The sequence below is a fragment of the Rattus norvegicus genome, chromosome 15, assembly GCF_036323735.1.
Source record: "Rattus norvegicus strain BN/NHsdMcwi chromosome 15, GRCr8, whole genome shotgun sequence".
NCBI classification, from domain to species: Eukaryota; Metazoa; Chordata; class Mammalia; order Rodentia; family Muridae; genus Rattus; species Rattus norvegicus.
Window position 1 is genome coordinate 45,247,006 of NC_086033.1, and position 18,630 is coordinate 45,265,635.

The following is an 18,630-nucleotide window of genomic DNA, read 5'->3' on the forward strand; positions in this document are numbered from 1 at the left end:
TAACCCTGGGTCCTAGCATTATATAACAATGAATTTTCTTGGCGATCCTCCCTGCCTGGGATCTCCTTCGAGGATGTAGAAAATTAGATCGGTGAGGTTTGTTTGTTTTTTTGTTTTTTTGTTTTGTTTTGTTTTTTCAGTAAAAGATGCGAGGGGGCGGGGGAGGCAGGGCACCACCCTCTGCATCCCGGAACATCGTGAATTCCTCGCAGAGGTGTTTGTCCCGGATAGAGGCCCTGAAAGAGGACTGCACCTCGGCCACGACGATCATTGTCTGGAACCGGCCAGGCCATCTGCGCCAATCGCAGCCAGCGCCATTACCTCCGTGAGCTTGCTCGCTGCTGTCCCCAGCGCCCACCCGCCCAGACCGCTTTGTATGCGCCACCACGGCCGCCTCCCTGGTGGCGGAAGGAGCAGAAAAGATGAGAACAGGAGCCGGAAAGGAAATCCTGCCAAGACCCCAGCCTCAAACCAGAGGGTTCCTAGGGTCCTCCGCGTCCACAAAAAGCTCCTGCCCTTCTCTGCTCATCATCGAGTCCCGATCCTCCCTTCCCTCCGCATCATCCCGGTACACCCTGCCCTTTCCAGCATCCCTCCCTGTCATGACGCCTCCAGGCTGTAACTCGCTCTTTCTCACAGGAGGAAGGCTCCAGAAAGCTCTTTCTGGAGAGGGCGGAAGACACGGGAGGATCTTTTATCCCAGTTCCCCACCACCAAGCTCCCGGATCCCAGCCTCGCCGCACGCAGCCGGAGAACAATATCAGAGCGTCGACCATGCATATTCAATCTGGCATCCATTTGCTTGCACCCCGCGGGCAGCGCTGCAGCATCTCGTGCTGACAATGAAAGATACAGCGGATCTGGCGCGCTACCCAAGGCTACCTCCATGCACTCTCGCGCCTATTTCAGTGCCTTGCAAATTGCCTGCCTTATAACTGTTATTACATCTCTAGTCCCCAACCCCCACCTTCACCACCATCGCCTCCGTTGGCAACAAGAAGGAAAAGTTGAGTCTCTTTAAAATGCATTTCTTAGATATTCTATGTCACAATAGGTTGCTCGCCTTTCCCAAGTACCAAACTTACCGTGATGCGTGGAATATTTTTCTTCCCCTGATAAGACATCTCTCCGGGGGGCGGGGGGAAGTAATTTCAAGAGGACAGCTTTAAAGCAAAGAGAGCCGGAAAAAAAGACTTGGTTTAAAATATATATATATTTATATTTGTAGGAAAAAGGTACAATCCCTTAGCTGGTCTTGCTATTAGGAGATTTCAAAACTATAAGAGACAGATGCAATCCTCTGTCTCTTTTTCTCTCCTCCAACACAGATCCAGCTAGGGCGGAAAAAAGAAAGAGAGGGAGAGAGAACAGGAGGGAAGGGGGTGGAAATAAACTACAGCAATAAAAGCCTTGGTTCCAGTCGGCCCCCACCGCGCATGCGCCGCCAGCCACTCCCTTTCCTCCCAGGCAAAAGCCATCCGCTTCGCGAGAGACGCTCACTGATTGGTCCGAATCGTGGGATATGCAAATAAGAAGGGCGGGGCGGGGCTCAGCGCCCAGGCAGCAACTGCTGCAGTGCGCGCAGGGCGCGGTGCGTGCGCCCGAGCTGGGAGCGCGCCTTTCGCGCCCTTTCTGTGTGCCCCGGCGGGCGAGCAGGGACTGAGGCTGGCAGCGGCCCCAGATGCTTCATCTGCAATGCAGGGCACAATGGAGGGGTGATCATCCCGGGAGGGTGAGGAGGGGGCGCAAGCCCGCGACTAAGGGGCTTCGGTACAGCCCGGGCGGCATGCACACGCCTGCCCGCGCGCCAATCCGCGGAGGCGGCCGCTGCAGCCCCGCGTGGGGTGACTGCGCAGAGCCAATGGCCTCGCTAGCGGCGAGCGCGCGACTGCACCGCGGCTTCCCCCGCCCTGTTCGCCAGGCGCGGCCTCCGCCCTGCAGCGGCTGCTGCGGCAGGAGACTGCCGGCTGGAGGAACAAGGACAGCATCCGGGAAGGTCTTGGGCTGCCGGGCACCGGACGCCCCACCCCCACCCCTAACCCGGAACGGTTTTTTGTGACTGCCCGCTATCAAGAATAGGAGATGGAGGCCAGCTCCTGTGGGGCAAAAAAGCCCCAGTTTAACACCCTGGCCGCCCTCCTGGCTAGCATGCTAAGACTGACTCCTTTGTGTGGTTGCGGCGCGTGCAAATCTAGGGAGGAAAAACTGTTGGGACATCCTGAGGCCAGAAGCAACAAAATGGTTATGAAGGAGCTATAACAAGTAATAGGAGAGGTTATATCCCACAGAAGAGGAAACTGAGTCATGGAGAAACATAAGCTCTAGTCACTAAGCCTCCCTTAATGACCCTAGTGGTAAAATAGACCTGGGAGCCTTTGACTGTATCAAACCAGGCTGTATCCTAACAATGTCAAGGGAAGGTTCTCCAGACAGATGACAGAACTTCTGCTGAGGCATGGCTTTGACCTTCTCACCTTGAGATCAAAGAATGCATGTGGACACTGCTTAATCTAGGACATTGGGCACCTTTTTGCAAAAGGAGTTATCTGTTTAACTGGTTCACACCTAAACAAGAATTAGCCAGCTCTAAGACAGAATTATTCTGGGTTTCCCAGTCTTTTTGTTGTTCGTTTGTTTATTTGTTTGTTGTCTTTTGTTCACCTGGCCAAGGTAGGGGTCTTCTGCCTTTCTAGTTTCAAAGGAGATGTAAATTTCAATCCCTGCCTTAAAAATTTAACAGTCCCTGAGGGAGGGGTATGAGGCAGTCTTCACTTTAATCAGTTCGTTCAAGTTCCGATTAAAGCTGTGCATTTTGAAAACAGAGGCCAGTCCCCATATCTTGTTCCAACTGAACAATGTGCACTAGCTGGCCAAGCTGATACCTAAGCACTGGCGTCAGCAACTAGATAGGCGCTGTAATCCTCATATAAGCACTCAGGATGCAGAGAAAGAAGGATCAAGACCCGCCTGAGCAATTACATACATAGACAGCTGAGTGGGCGGATGGATGGATGGATGGATGGATGGATGGATGGATGGATGGACAAACAGATGGATAGATGAAAATAAAGCAAGACCTACCAGGAAAGCTCACTGTAAGGTTCAGCTAGACGTCAGCAGGAGGAGGGCCCTATTAAATCACAGGGAAGAGTAACTACTTGTCAGGCAAGGTTAATGAGATTCCAATTAATTTAGACCAAATTGCCTCTAGTTACATTGTTTGTTTTTGTTGCACTTTCCTGCTCCCGATCTTAATGGCTTTAAACACATCTTGTTATTTACTAATTTGCTAAGGAATATTTTGTTTTGTCCTATCTATCCATCTTATTAGTGTCAAACCCCTTCCTACAGCCATATATACAAGGGTCTTAACCCATGGTAATTGACATTTCTGCCCATAAATGTCCAGAGACAGAAGGTTAAAACTGATTTATCTGCTCTAACTAGAGCTTAAGAGCACATAGAAGGCCCCAGAAAAGAAAAAAAAAAAAACACAACTTTAATTAATGAAGGAAAGTACTTGTAATCGTCATATCTCAGCAAACTTACTGCTCAGTTCAGTGCAGGAAAATAAAAAGGGAATGAAGCATCTGCACCGAGTGATCGGTTAGGATGAGCTGTATTTGATAGCTCTTCTTTAAAGACACTCAATGGACAATCCCTAGGAAGTCATTATCTGGGAATAGGATATTGGAGCCAGCCTCCAGTCAGACTTCTGTGTGTTTAAAGATTAAATGCTCGACAACAAGGATGAATCTGTCTATTCTGCATTCAGTCCCTTCCAGAACCCACTTCCCTACAATTCCTCACCGAGCACCAGGAGAGGGCATGCACTGGTGTCTCTGTGAGACAAGACCCCAGGCAGCCGGTCTTGAAGAAAGCTGAGGGGAGATTTGAGGAGACCTGTCAGAGACTGACTTCAGCCTCCACTACATGCCCATCCCCCTGGACTCCCACACAGTCCCCACCCAGAGCTTCAAAGTAAACCTCTCCTAGCAGAGAAGAAAAGAATACATCCCAATAGTAGAGTGCTTGCCTAGCCTGCTCAGAGCCCAGTGGCCTTTAGCTGGGCCTGGTGGCATAGCCATGTAACCGCAGCTACTCAGGAAGCTGAAGCAGGAGAAACTCAGGATTCACTGCTGGTCTGACCAACTTACCAAGACTGTATCTCAAAATAAAAAAGGGCAGGAAAGCACAGTGTGCTTCCTTTTCTTTTACTTCTGGTTTTTTGTTTGGTCGAGCTTTTATTCAGAGTAGATGCTGTACAGCACACTGCCTGACCCACAGCATATGCTAATGATTGGTACATGAATAAGTTGGCTTTGTCGCTTCATTGTTAAGGTAAAACCAAAAGGCTTTTCCACATTACCACCATGCCAGAAAACACATCAGACTTGGTCTTTCTTTGGCACTGTCACTGTGCTGGGTCTTGGTTCCAGCCACACAGCTCCTCTGCCCCTCAGGTCCTTGGAACCTCAGCAGGATTCTGTTGGCAAAGCTTATTCTTGTGGGAAGAGGGGACAGGGAAGAAAAGCTGCCTACGATTTATGCTGTTCCTCCTAGCAAACTGCATGTAATGGGGAACCTCATTAATCTTGAGGTGAACCTCAGAATCATACAAGGAGCCCCTAGAAAAATATTCCCATGTCTATATTTTCTGATGTCCTATTTTGGAGAAGAGTAGTCGAAGAAGGGCTCTAACCCAGGGCCTTGTGCTTGCTCAGCAAACACCCTCTTGTGTAGCCACGCCCTCATCCTCTGAAGCTGTTCCTCCTCTCCATCATTCTTCATTCTCCCTCCTTTACCCCAAACCTTTGTCCAATGTCCAAATACTGTGTGATGCAACTCAGCACCGAGCCCCTAAGGGAAAGATAGCTCCTTCCTTCCTTCCTTCCTTCCTTTCTTTCTTTCTCTCTCTCTTTTTTCTTTCTTTTGCACTCACAGAGCTAAGAACCTGTGACAAAGTCTTTCTGATGGCTCACCCTTATAAAGAATGTAGCAAGAGGGCTCTACGTTTTGAAAAGATGTCTGTGGAGATGGGTGGAGCAGAGAGAACACCCACGGGGGCTTTATAAGATGCTTATACCAGGAAGTGGGGCGGTGAGCCGAAGTCTGTCATTCTGATGCTCCAGGGTGACCAGATGCTCTCAGTTCCTCAGGAGTTTGCCCAGTATGATCTCTGTCCAGGCCCAGCCCTCCAAGGTTCTTAGTTTCATTTTCCTACCCTGTGGAAAGCTAAAGTAACCATTTCTGCTTCTGAGGCACTGTGTGCAGAAGCACAACGTTGAGAATGTCACAGGGAAGGGACACTCAGAAACAAAATGCTGACGGGAAGATCGGAACCTAGATGTGGCCAAGAAGAAAACCACAAATCCCTGAGCCACGGAGGCCAGCAGCCTCCGATGCGGTCTGCAGAGCTTAGGATGACACAGCAGCCAAGAGAAGGAGCAGTGATCCAGCAGTGCCAAAACCAAATGCTCTGCTGCAGATGGGTGCAGGCAATAGTGATTGCTTTTTTGACTATGGAACCCCAAAGGGCACAGATTGCCAAAGGACAGCTAAGCAGCCACACATGACACCAGCATGGCTACCACCATCCGAGGATGCATCTTTTGGGTGGGGCCGGTGAGGATCATCAAGACAGTCATACACTGCTTTTACCAGAACTGGGCCTATGTGAACTGTCCCCTGTGGGCTCTGAAAGGGTCCTGAAGATCCCGTGACTACATGAGTCCAAGACGGGTATTGGGGCACAGAGGAAATCAGGGTACTCCATAGAAGCAAACAATCAAGCTTTCTCTTCCAGCCTCCAGTTAGCACACATACCACCCAAAGGTCTGAATTATACACGCTGCTCCCCAAACGTGTGAATACAGATTGTCCTTGGCGTCTCTGGAGACACACAGAACTAGCCGGCCTTCCTGACTCAAGTCTTCCCCCTGGTGGCCAATGAAGAGTATGCATATAGTTCGCTCCTTTATCTTGGAGCAGTGGGCTTCACACTAGGAGAGAGCCTTTATGTTACTTGTCCAGGAGACATGAGCCTGTCTGCTCACCAGAATTATCTGGTCCTGCCTCCACCCTCAGAGCCTGAGTCTCCCACGGCCTAGTTCAGCAAGATTATTCTCCTCTGTGCACTAAGCCACAGAACCAAACCTTCTATTTCTGAAAGAGGAAACCAAAAAAGCATGAGCTAGCAGGAAGTTTTACCCCTACTGAGCTCCCTCTGCTCCCCAAAGTGCCACGTGGCCTGCACTTTCATTGTACAAAACAGGGCTAACTATTACCGCCAGCTTTCAAATTGTGTGCTTTCCACCATCCATCCAGTCCGCTGCAGCGCTGCTGTGAAGCTACTGAGGTAGGAACCGGCGTCTATGGAGCACAGACTGATACAGTCCTGGTGCTGAGAGCTTGAACACATATTCCATGTGCAGGTATGGCTCAGTGGGAGAGTTTTCCCCAAAAATGAAAGGTCCTGAATTTGATCCCCAGATTGGCAAAATTAAAACTCAATATTTAAAACACACACATACATACACACACACACACACACACACACACACACACACACACACACACACACACCCCATACAATTCTTTCATCTTCCCACAAGCCCTACGAGGTGTATCTTTGCATCCTATCATATAGATGGAGAAAGGAAGGCACAAAGAGGCCTCCAGTAAGGCACAGCTTCCTGCTGGAACAAGAGAAATACTCAAATCCAAGAACCCCATAGTTCAGCAGACCTGTTGTCTTCACGATAAAGAACTTGATTGTAGACCCCAGGCCCTGCGTTGTATGCAAGGAAGGTGTGGTTGATCTACCTACCATCTCTGTCTTCATTGATTTCTATCCTCGACCCCCTACTCCAAAACACTTCCCCACATTCCCCAAATCCATCCATCCCTTTCCTGCCTTATTCCCCCACCCACCCCCCCCCATTGAAACCAGTTTCTCCAGACAGCCCTGGACTTCCTGTCATGAGAACCAGCACAGACGAATATCGGAGTTTAAATGAGAAAGTGCTTAGTGTTCCTTCCCACTGGAAGAATAATGTTTACCTCAAAGGCATGGGGAGATCTAGATGCACAGTGGGTATATCTATTTGTACTTTCGGGGCACAGTGGACCAAATCAGATGGAGAAATCCCCCCCCCACTGGCCCAACAACATTCTAAAATCTCCACTGTTCACCAGACACTGAATTACCAGAAGCTGGCCCGCGTTTACACGCATGCAAGGAAGCAGAGCCTCTGCAAGAGTTGCTTCCCCTGACCTTCAGTCTTATCAGATGGCCCCACAGCAACGCTTCACAAAGCAACACTGGCAGAATGTGGCCATGTCTGAGAGCAAACCTCTCCTGGACTGAGACAGTCTGCCTCTCACACCCCTTCTAATCAGGGAGCGATGTTTTGCCAATAGACATTTTACAGCACCAGAGACATGTTATACTTGCTGTGCCCAACCAAGGTAATTCTCACCCCATGTGGCTGGGAGGCCTATGATATAGCTAGAGAGATTGAGATTTGGTTTCATTTTGTTTTGTTTTTTAGATTTATTTCACCCAAATTAAACTGACTTTCATGTAAATACCCACCTGAGGCACTTACCAATCACTCCTATGCTTAAGTCATAAAACCTGAGGTCTGTTTGTTATAGCAGCAAAATTCTTGCTACACTGACTGCTATCACAGTGTCTAGAATTCAGATCTGTATGGAATCCATACATATACATTCTGTCTCCTCCCCTTCTTCCTCAATGCCTTCTCCTTCTGTCCCCCTCTCTCCTTCATTCTCTTGACCTCAGTGACTTTGACCATTCTCAGAGCTGTCTGAACTTCATTCCCTCAATATGTCACCAAGAGTAAAAGAATCCCTTCATTCCCAGGTGGACCCCATGGTCCAATGTCTGCACAGCATACTTCTGTTACTCAGTCTGATGGATGTCCTTGATTCTGTCACCCTGCCCCCATCTCTCTCAGGACCTAACGGAACTTGACCATTTTTGTGGCTCATGCTCAGTCTTGGCCCTGGGGAATTCACTATCTACCTAACAAGGCCAGTGCTCACCAAGAAAGTAATGCAGACTGGAGAGTACCTAGTTCCTGGGACGGAATCACACACACCTACCCTTTATCCCTTGCCAACTTGGTCTTTTTTGAGACAGGATTTCACCATTATAGCTCAGTTTGCCTTGGACTCTTGGTCCTTCTGCCTTAGACACTCAAGTGCTGGATCACAGGTGTGCACCACTGCTTCGAGAGCACAGGTCTCCTCTTCCCTACAGTCAGAGGGGAAGAGGTTGTTCAACTGAGGATTATTCCAGAATTTGTATTTGTTCTCATTCCTTCTCTCTCCTGGATCTCAGCCTCTTCCTCTCTACCTTTTTGCTTCCCTGAACTTGGGGACATGCTCCCACGCTCTCACCAGCCTGGGCTCTGTGTCCTCAGCAGCTATTGCCCCGTCACTGCCCTTTGTTCATGGCTCCACTCTGGCAAAGTGTAGTCTATTCCCATGGTGCTTACATCCTCGGTTTCCATTCCTATTAGATTCTCAAGCCATGACAACGGGCTTCGTCCCCTGCTCCACTGAAGGAGATTGAACAGAGTCAGCAACTGGTCAACCTCAGGATTGCTTTGTAGACTTTACACTAAGGGACCTGGCTGTGACACCTAACTGCTGTCTTTACATACTTTCTTTCATCAACTATTAGCTTTTTGTTTGTTTTTTGTTCATTTGTTTTTGTTTTTTTCAAGACAGAGTTTCCCTGTGTAGCCCTAGCTGTCCTGGAACTCACTCTGTAGACCAAGCTGGCCTCAAATTCACAGAGATCCTCCTGCCTCTGCCTCCCAAGTGTTGCCAGGCAACCACTAGCCTTTTAGTGTCCACGCATATTACAAAATTAAAAAAGGCAAGATACAGTGTGCTATTATATATTACGATCCCAGTTTTAAAACTCAATAAACTTGATTTGAGAGCACTTAAATTCACAGGGAAAAAATGAGCAGAAAGTAGCAAGTGTCCCATATGTCCTCCCCACAGATACAGTTTCTCTTCCTATTAACACGCTAGCATCTTATGTCCTGTAATAAATGTGCTACCACCAGCAAACCTAAGTAGATATAACTGAGGCAAGGTCTCATTCTGAGACCAGGCTGACCTGGAATTTATTCTGTAGCTCAAACTAGCCTCAAACCGGTGGTGATCTTCCTATCTCTATTCTTCCAAGTGCTGGGGTTATAGGTGAGAGTCAGCATAGCCGACTGTGACACGTTATTAATTCAAAAACATAGCTCATGTTAGAGTTCACTCTTCATTGCGGTGTTGGGAACTTGAGACAGGATGGCATATGGTATAGGTTGGCCTCCAACTCACCATGTAGCTGAGAATGTATTTGAACTCTCGATCCTCTGCCTTTACCTCTCAAGTGCTAGGATTATAGGCATACACTCCCATATCCAGCAAGTTTACACTTGAACATACAGTGTATGGGTTATTAAGATCAGTGACATGCATCCATCAGTACAACATCATATAGAATTGTTTCATGGCCCTATAAAGTCCTCTACAGTCTACAGGCGTGCACACACACACACACACACACACACACACACACACACACACACAAGCACACCTTTGGCAACCAATCTTCTTGCTTTGGTTCTTCGAGAACATCATATCCTCAGAGTCATACACCAGGTAGCCTTTCAAAATTGGCTTTTTCCATTCAGCAATACATGGATAGGGTTGTCCCTGCCTTTTCACAGCCTGATAGCTCATTTAGTTTTATCAGTAATTATCCTATCAGGTGGATAAACTGCTAATCTGCTCCTCTATTGAAAGACATCCATCTTGGGGACTAGAGAGCACTCAGCGGTTAAGAAGATTACTAGTCTTGCGAAAACCCAGGTTCGGTTCCCAGTATTCACATGGTGGCTCACCACCACCTGTAACTCCTGTTCCAGGGGATCTGGTGGCCTCTTGTACTCCGAGAGTACTGCATGCTGCATGCACATAAACTCATGCAGGCAAACACACATACACATTAAGATAATATAAAAAACAAATCTTTGAAAAAGAAAGACATCCTGGTGGCTTCCAAGGTTTTGCAATTATGACCAAAGCTGCTGTAAACATTTCCATTCAGAGTTTTTGTCTGGACATATGTTTCATCCTGTCAAGGGGTAGGGTCCCTGGACCACCTAGCAAGAGCTTATTTAATTTTGTAAAAAAAAAAATAATTGCTTAACTGTGTTCCGACTTGGTTGTTCTGCTTTTGATTCCTGCCATGGAATAAATGAGAGGTGCAGCTGCTGTGCACACTGTTGCCGTCTGACCTCCCATGTGAGTTCTTAGCGTCTTCCACAAGGATTAGCTGACCACATAGGGTGGGTAGCTTTTTTCCTTTTTCAGTTTTGTTTTGTTGTTGTCAAAGGTTCACACCTTTGAACAGCACCACCAGCTCGTTTCATTTTGTAAATAAAGGTTGGTTTGGGAGATTTTGTTGTTTACATTGCTGGCACTGAAACCTGCCCTTCATGCTTCTAGGCAAGTACTCCACCACAGGCCTTCATGTCCATAAGACATGACTTGATTTTTGAGCACTGTGTATGTAGTATTGGTTTGTGCCTCCGTCGTTACGCCATTACTACCCTGTATTTACCACTATATATTTTGAAGTCAGGAACTTTGATGCCTCCAGATCTGTTCTTCTTGCTCAAAATCACTTAGATGAGTCCTGCTCCTTGGTGGTTCCGAATTAGTTAAGACTGGTTTCTATTTCTGTAAAATGGGCCAAGGGGATCTGAAGGAAACGCTAAGCTGTTGCTAGTTTGGTAATGTGGATAGTTTGTTTTCCTTTTTTTCTGTTTTTATGTGTGTACACATGTTCTTGCATGTGTGTGAGTACACATGTGAGTACACATTTGTGTGTGCGCATGTAAAGGACTCACCCTCCATTGCTCTTTACCCTATGCATTAAGGTCTCTCAGTCAAGGCCAGAGCTCACGGATTGGGCCAGTCCCTCTGGCCAGCCTGCTCTGGAGATCCCATTTTCACCTTCAGAGGCTGTGGTTACAGGCTGGTCACACCCACTCAACATTTATCTGGATTTCTGGGGATCTGAACTCCAGTCCTCATATTCCTGGGGGGATCAAGCATTTTAACCACTAAGTCATCTTCCCTGCTAAGAACATATTAAGTTTTTAAATAAGCATGGAATTTCTTTCTATTTATCTTTGACCTCTTTTTTAATTTTATTTATTTATTTTATATATGTGAGTACACTGTGAGACACACCAGAAGAGGGCATCAGATCCCGTTACAGATGGCTGTGAGCCACCATGTGGTTTCTGGGGATTGAACTCAGGACCTCTGGAAGAGCAGTCAGTGCTCTTAACCGCTGAGCCATCTCTCCAGCCCATCTTTGTCTTCCTTAATTCCTTTATGAATAGTTTGCTATTTTTAACACCACAACACACACATCTTTCACTTCTTCAGTCATATGTATCTGGACATACTGTATTGTTCCATGGCCCATACAAATAGAGATTGTTTTCTAAATTTCCTTTTAAGGATACTTTGTGGCATACCAGAACAAGACTGAAGTCAGGCATGTGATCCATGCTTGTAATACCAGAATTAGAGAGGCTGAGCAGAAGGATCACAAGTTTGAGACTAACTTAGACTATATAATAAGACTTTGTCTCAAAAAAAAAGTCTTTTTAAAAAAATTAAGATATGAGGGGAAATGGGCCATAAGATAGCTCAGTGGGATGATAAACATATAGGGATGGGTAGATGATTTGATAGATAGATAGATAGATAGATAGATAGATAGATAGATAGACAGGCAGACAGACAATTTATCCACTAGCTCTGTTATTCTAGAGAACCCAGAGTAATACAGTCATCTTTTCCTTCTTTTCCTTGTCAAATTGTCTTCAAGGGGTTGGGGATTTAGCTCAGTGGTAGAGTGCTTGCCTAGCAAGCGCAAGGCCCTGGGTTCGGTCCCCAGCTCCGAAAAAAAAGGAAAAAAAAATGTCTTCAAAAGGCATGGGGCATTCTTGCTTTGCTACCAAACTCAAAGGAATATTTTTAGATTTCTCCATTCGTTATGGCTTTGGAAGCCCCCAGCTAGCTGTCTGTGATGTGTACACACATATTCGTAGGTAGAAGAAGACTCAGGGAGAGAGCCGGATGTCCTGTCCTATCATTTTCCACCTTATTCCCTTGAGGCTAAATCTCCCACTGAAGCTAAAGCTAGGTTGGCAGCCAACTTACTCCAGCAATCCTCCTGTCTCCACCCTCCATGATGCTGGTGTTAGACACACAGTCATGCATGAATGGATTTCGTAATATGGGTGCTAGTGGTTCAAACTAAGGCCCTCAAGCATTCATAGCAAGGGTTCCGTGCTCACTCAGCTTCCGCCCTGCCACAGATGTGAGTGTACATGTGATGAGGCAGAATCCTTCTGTGGTGGTTTGAATGAGAATAGCCCTCACAGGCTCATATATTTGAATGCTTGGTGGCCATTTAGTCGAACTGTTTGGGAAGGATGAGGAGGACCGGCTTCATTGGAAGAGGTGTTTCAGTGATAACTGTAAGCCAGTCCCCAACTAAATGCTTTCTTTTCTAAGACTTGCCTTAGTCATGGTGTCTCTTCACAACAGTAGAACAGTAACTAAGATACCTTCAACATCTTTTTTGCTTTGTTTGTTTTTTGTTTGTTTTCACAGATAGGGTTTCTCTGTCTGCTCTGGTTGTCCTGGAACTTGCTCTGTAAACCAGGCTGTCCTCCAACTCAGAGACCCACCTGCCTCTGTCTCCAGAGAGCTGGAATTAAAGGTATGTACCAGCACTGCCCAGCTTTAAGACATTCTATGCCTGCTTGACTGAGACTTTCATTAATGAACAACTGTTGGACTCTGGGAGAGGCTGTTTTTTCATTTCCTCAGATGGCTCTATGGGCTTTATTTTCACCTTGCCTGTGTGCTGTAGGTTGGTCTGCCTGAGGTAAAGTCTCCCTGAAGTCCCAAAGCAACCCCTACCTTGTTGTTCTGTGCAACCAAGTGAGGTTAAATTTGGTTGAGGGTGCTGGTAAGTATCTGTGTTCATTAGGAATGTTGGTCTGATGACTTTTTTTTTCTAGTAGTGTCTGCCTAGTTTTGAAATCAAGGCAAACTGTCAAGATTCATGAAATGGATGGCAAAGTGTCCCCTGTTTTTTGGTTTGGGGAAGAGTCTAAGAAGGCCTCAACTCTTTGAGTCAAGATATTCACTGTGGCATTAGAGACCTCGTCATCTCCTTCTGTCTGTATGTCAAAGTTTCAGTCAACAAGACCATTCTAGGTTGGGTTCATAGCCACATGAACTGCCATGGTAATGCTGACCTACAAAGCATGAGGATACTCAGAGCAGACACAATGCTAGAGTGTGTATCGGGAGGGGATGGCACAGGTTCTCGTGTTTGCTACACTTTTCTCTGCGGTCTTCCTCAGCCCTCATTTGTCCTTCAACTTCTTCCTTTGCTGTGCCCTAGAACTCTTCCAGATTTCCTACACTCAGTCCTCTGCTTGTCGTTTCTGTGTTGGGACATTGATCACCGGGACATCCTAGCATGCTATCTTGCTGGTGACACACTTCCTCAATAAGCATATGTTTACTAATTAATTTTACAACTGTATCTGGCAGCCCCACCACAGCCAGTGATGGCAAACTGGCTAGTAATTGAACACACTGACATCTTATACCCCAAGATACGGGAAGGTCTTGGAGGAGACCTGGAATCACTTTAAAGATAAGCACATAGATTAGAAAGAGACACCTGATACATTTCACCTAAATGGCAGGCTACAAATTAAGTGACCTGTAATCTCCATTAGGTACTGGAGTCAAAGGGCCAGGCAAAGATGAATTATTCCAGGTTGAAAATAGCAGAGAGGCATGAGAACTGAGTGTAAATGTTGCCTTGGACAGTGGACTCACCAAAGGACGTCAGTGAACAACAGTGTAATAATGTTAAGTTTCTGGTTTTGATGGTTTAGTTTGGTCAAGAGGAGAATGATCTTGTGTTTGGGGGAGTGCACACTGAAGTATTAAACAATGCTGGAGCAACAGATCAGCAGCTTCTCAAGTGATGCAGAAAAAACATATAGTTGGGCAAAGCGGGGGGGGGGGGGCGGGGAGGGGAGCAGATGGATGAAATGTAGTAAAAGGTCAGCAATCAGGGAAGCTAAGAGAAAAACACAGTCCCTTGTGTATAAACAGACCAAAAACCTACTAGGTGAGTCATCAAAATGGTTCAGTGGATAAAGGTTCCTCCCCCAGATCTTGAGACCTGGCCCTAATTATCTAAATATTTATACAACAGTTATGAGATCAATAAGAATGACCTAGGATTTCTATAACCCTTAATTTAATAATGAAATATTTATTTAGGTAGCCGGGAGATGGTGGCTCCTGCCTTCAATCCTAGCACTTGGGAGGCAGAGGCCAACGGATCTCTGAGTTCAAGGTCAGACTGGTCTACAAAGCAAGTTCTAAGCCAGCCGGGGGCTACACAGAGAAACCCTGTCTTGCCCCCCCCCTCAGTTTATTTAAGTTGCTCATTAGAAAGTTAATTTAAAACATCTTTCCATGGGTCCCATGGGAATCAGCAAAAAGGCCAGGTGTTGCCAAGACTATAGGTTGCTCTCCAGAAACTGACGCTGAAGACCAGTCCTACGCAAGTCCTAGAATGGGGAGATGTCAAGCCACACAGAATCTTCACCACTATCTTCCAGTGTGTTCGGTACAGAAAGGTTCTGCATGCTATGGAAAGAGAAAAGTAAGCACCAAAACAGCCACAAACCCCTATCTACAACAGTGTCCTGCCTGTAAGATATGCTAGGGCAATGGGGGGGAGGGGTGCTGTGGGAGAACCAATCACTAACTGATCTGACTTAAGGCCCAACCCATGAGATGGAACCCATACCCAACACTCAATGAGTGACTAAGAACCTGAGAATGGATAGCCCAAGGACCTAGAGTAAAGCCAAATAACACTGGTCTAAAACTTGGGAGAAGGAAAAAGAAGACAGTGATAAAATGGCTGCTAATGGTATATTCTGCCACACTCATAAATCAGTGCCCTTTTCAGCCATCATCAGAGAAGCTTCCCCTGCAGCAGATGGAAACAAATACAGAGACCCACAACTAGACCTTGGAACCCTCAGGCCTAAGTGGGATGCCTCCATCCAATCTCTCCCATCAGAGCTCAGGGAAAGAGAAGGCAGAGAAAATGTAAGAGCCAAGGTGGATGGAGGAGGCCAGGAAATGGGCATCACGAGTAAACATGAGCAAAGCTCATGAACTCACAGAGACGACAGCAGTGTGCACACAGCCTGTGAGGGTCAGTGCCAGATCCTCTCTGCTTATACTACGGCTCCGGTTCGCATTTTCACAGGAGCCCTGTGGGAGTGAACGAATGGGTCTCTGATTCCTGTGCCCTCTCTTGGGCTCTTGTCCTTCCGTTGGTTTGTTCCATCCAACTCTGATCTGTTAGCTTTTGTTTTCTCTTATCATATTTTATATTGCTACATTTTTAAAAAACGAGTGAGTGGATGAATGAGTGAATGAATGAATACCAGGCAACAAAGTTAAAAGTTGACAACTGAACTGTCATGTGTACCTGTTGGAGAGGGAAAATCCTATTTCTCCAATGGAGTGACACTGGGTAATATCAACTATTCCAGGGCAGGCCTCGTGTTGAGGAGAAATTGACCAGCACATAATGGACTCCACAGAGTGTGTGTGTGTGTGTGTGTGTGTGTGTGTGTGTGTGTATGCGCGCGCGCGCGTGCGCGCACGCGCGTGCAGGTGTGTGAAGGTGTGTGCGGGTGTGTGTAGTGGCCAGTAGGCAACTTTAGCTATCATTTTTTAGGAGATGTCCATTTTGATTTTTGCAATAGGATCTCTCACTGGCCTGTGTTGTTGTTGTTGTTGTTGTTGTTGTTGTTGTTGTTGTTGTTGTTGTTGTTGTTGTTTTGTGTTTTCCTTTTGGGTAATAATGTATTTCATTTTCTAGATTTGGGGTGTTTTGTTGTTATATTGGGGTTTTGGTTTCAGTTTTGATGAGGAACTTAAACATGGATGGGCGGGGAGCAGGAGAAGATCTGGACAAGCTTGGGAAAGAGGAAGAATATGAACAAAATATACTCAAATTTAAGTGTTTTAAATTATATATAAAGAAAACATAACCATCCAGCTCCCAGCTTCTGCCAGCATGCCACGCCTTCCCACCACTTTGGCCTCTTGTATTCTGGAACTTCAAGTCAAAATAAACTCTTTGTCAAAAACAAAGTTTTCCACAAAAAGAATTTCTTATTTATTCATACGCATGTGTTCATATGTGCACAGGTACATGCGTGTGCACATGTGTGTAACAGTCAGAAGACAACCTTAACTGTCATATTTTCGGGAGCTGTCCACCTTGATTTTTGAGATAGGGTCTCCAGCCAATCGGCCTGGCCAGGGATCCACTGGTCTCTTGGGATTTCGGGCCTGTTCCCACCATGCCTGGCTTTTTAAAACAAACAAAACAAACAAGCAAAACCAAAAAGCCCCCTAAACTATGGATTCTGCAGATCAAACTCGGGTCCTCATGCCTTTACAGCTAAGGTGGCATCACATATGCAGCCCCACAGAAATCTTTGTAAGCAAGCATTAAGATGCATGTGATCACAGGCATGATGGTAATTACATGTGATCACAGGCATGATGGTAATTACATGTGATCACAGGCATGATGGTAATTACATGTAATCACAGGCATGATGGTAATTACATGTGATCACAGGCATGATGGTAATTACATGTGATCACAGGCATGATGGTAATTACATGTGATCACAGGCATGATGGTAATTACATGTGATCACAGGCATGATGGTAATTACATGTGATCACAGGCATGATGGTAATTACATGTGATCACAGGCATGATGGTAATTACATGTGATCACAGGCATGATGGTAATTACATGTGATCACAGGCATGATGGTAATTACATGTGATCACAGGCATGATGGTAATTACATGTAATCTCAACACCGAGGTTGATGATAGAGATGATAGGAAGGTTGTGAGTTCAAACCCTGCCTGGGCTAAAGAAAAAGAACCAGCTGGGTGGTGGCCTGAGCCTTTAATCCTAGCACTCAGGAGGCAGAGGCAGGTGGATTCCTGAGTTCAAGGCCAGTTTGGACTATCACTCTGGAGTTCCAGGACAGCCAGGGCTACACAGAGAAAGCCTGTCTCAGACAAATGAAAGAAATGGAAAAAGAAAAAAAGAAAGAGAGCCAATCAAAACTGTATTCTTTACAGATCCGGATCCCAGCCCTCACATACTCAGTTGTAAAGATAATTGAGTTTACCGATTTTACACCCAATCCCCAGAGCCCCATGGTCCAGGTTCAGAGACAACTACATCTTCCTAGCTCTCATCTTCTGTGTTGTTCATCCACTCGGCTATACTCAGAATCACAGCTACCACGTTTCTCTATTTCATGTTAACTGGATTTTGTTTCTCTACTGCTTTTATTAGGTTTAATTCCAAACCCCCCCTTGTTCAGACATAATTTTCTCCCTTTCATAAATCCATTGTTCATACCCAACCCACCTAAAATTTACTTTTTAAAACTACAACTCACACAGCATGTATAATTCAGATGGGGAGAAATCACTGAGCATGTAGCTGTGCTACAAGGACGTAGCACTGGGCACCAACCACATTCCTCTGGTTGACAGCGTGTGCTGGCAGCCAATGCTGGCACGTTCACTTCACAGCAATGTTGGGAAGTTAATAATCTCATCTGGCTAGCTCATGTAAATAAATAACTGATTTCTACCCAAATTCATAAAATGGTCTGTGTGCCTCTACACTGAAACTGAAATCCAAATCTTATATTCTGTTTTGCATAAACAGACCAAAAAAAAAAAAACCACACAAACACAGTACAGGTGCCAATGAGATGGGTCAGTGGGTAAAGGCACTTACCACCAAGCTCGATGACCTGTTTTATTTCCAGCATCCACATGATAAAAGGAGAGAATTAACTCCCACAAGCTGTCTTCTGATTTCCACAATGATGGCAGGCCTTTACCCATATACAATACACATACAGACATGATAGATAAATAAACAAATAAATAAATAAATCAGGGGTAAAAGCTAGCTTTTCCTTATCCTTGTTTTCTTTTTTGACACAGGGTATCACAATGTCACCCAGGCTGTCCTCAAAGTCATAATTCTCCTGCCTCGGCTTCCCCAGCACTGGGATTGTAGGAGTTTTTACTGTATTTCAGCTCCTTACCTAAAAACTTCAAGTATTATACATTTATTTCTCCCCAAACAACTCTAATATTATAAACTTAATGTTTGTCCCTCAGATTCCTATTTTATTGGAATCCAACCCTCGTGTAATGGTATTAATAGGGAGGGCTTTGGTAGGTCATTATTTCATGAGGATTGAGCCCTCCTGAATGGAGTTAACACTCTCGTGTTAAAAAAGAGAATATACAGCCAGCATGTACTCTAACTGCTGTGTCAGCATACAAGAAGCTGACTGCCTGCAATCAGGAAGAATGGCGTC

General features: G+C 45.9%; 1 protein-coding gene across 2 annotated transcripts in view; it reads right to left on the reverse strand.

The window, feature by feature from the left end:
- Dpysl2 (dihydropyrimidinase-like 2) overlaps positions 1–18,630 on the reverse strand; it is a 106,025-nt gene that overhangs the window by 65,965 nt on the left and 21,430 nt on the right. Inside the window, exon 1 of one of the 2 annotated variants that reach the window (NM_001105717.2) lies at positions 1,086–1,348. The exons of the other annotated variant lie outside the window; for it this stretch is intronic. Within the exon in view, the coding sequence (NP_001099187.1) occupies positions 1,086–1,124 (39 nt within the window). The 5' untranslated portion in view covers positions 1,125–1,348. Of the gene's footprint in view, positions 1–1,085; positions 1,349–18,630 lie in introns of those variants that run through there. 2 annotated transcript variants of the gene reach the window in all.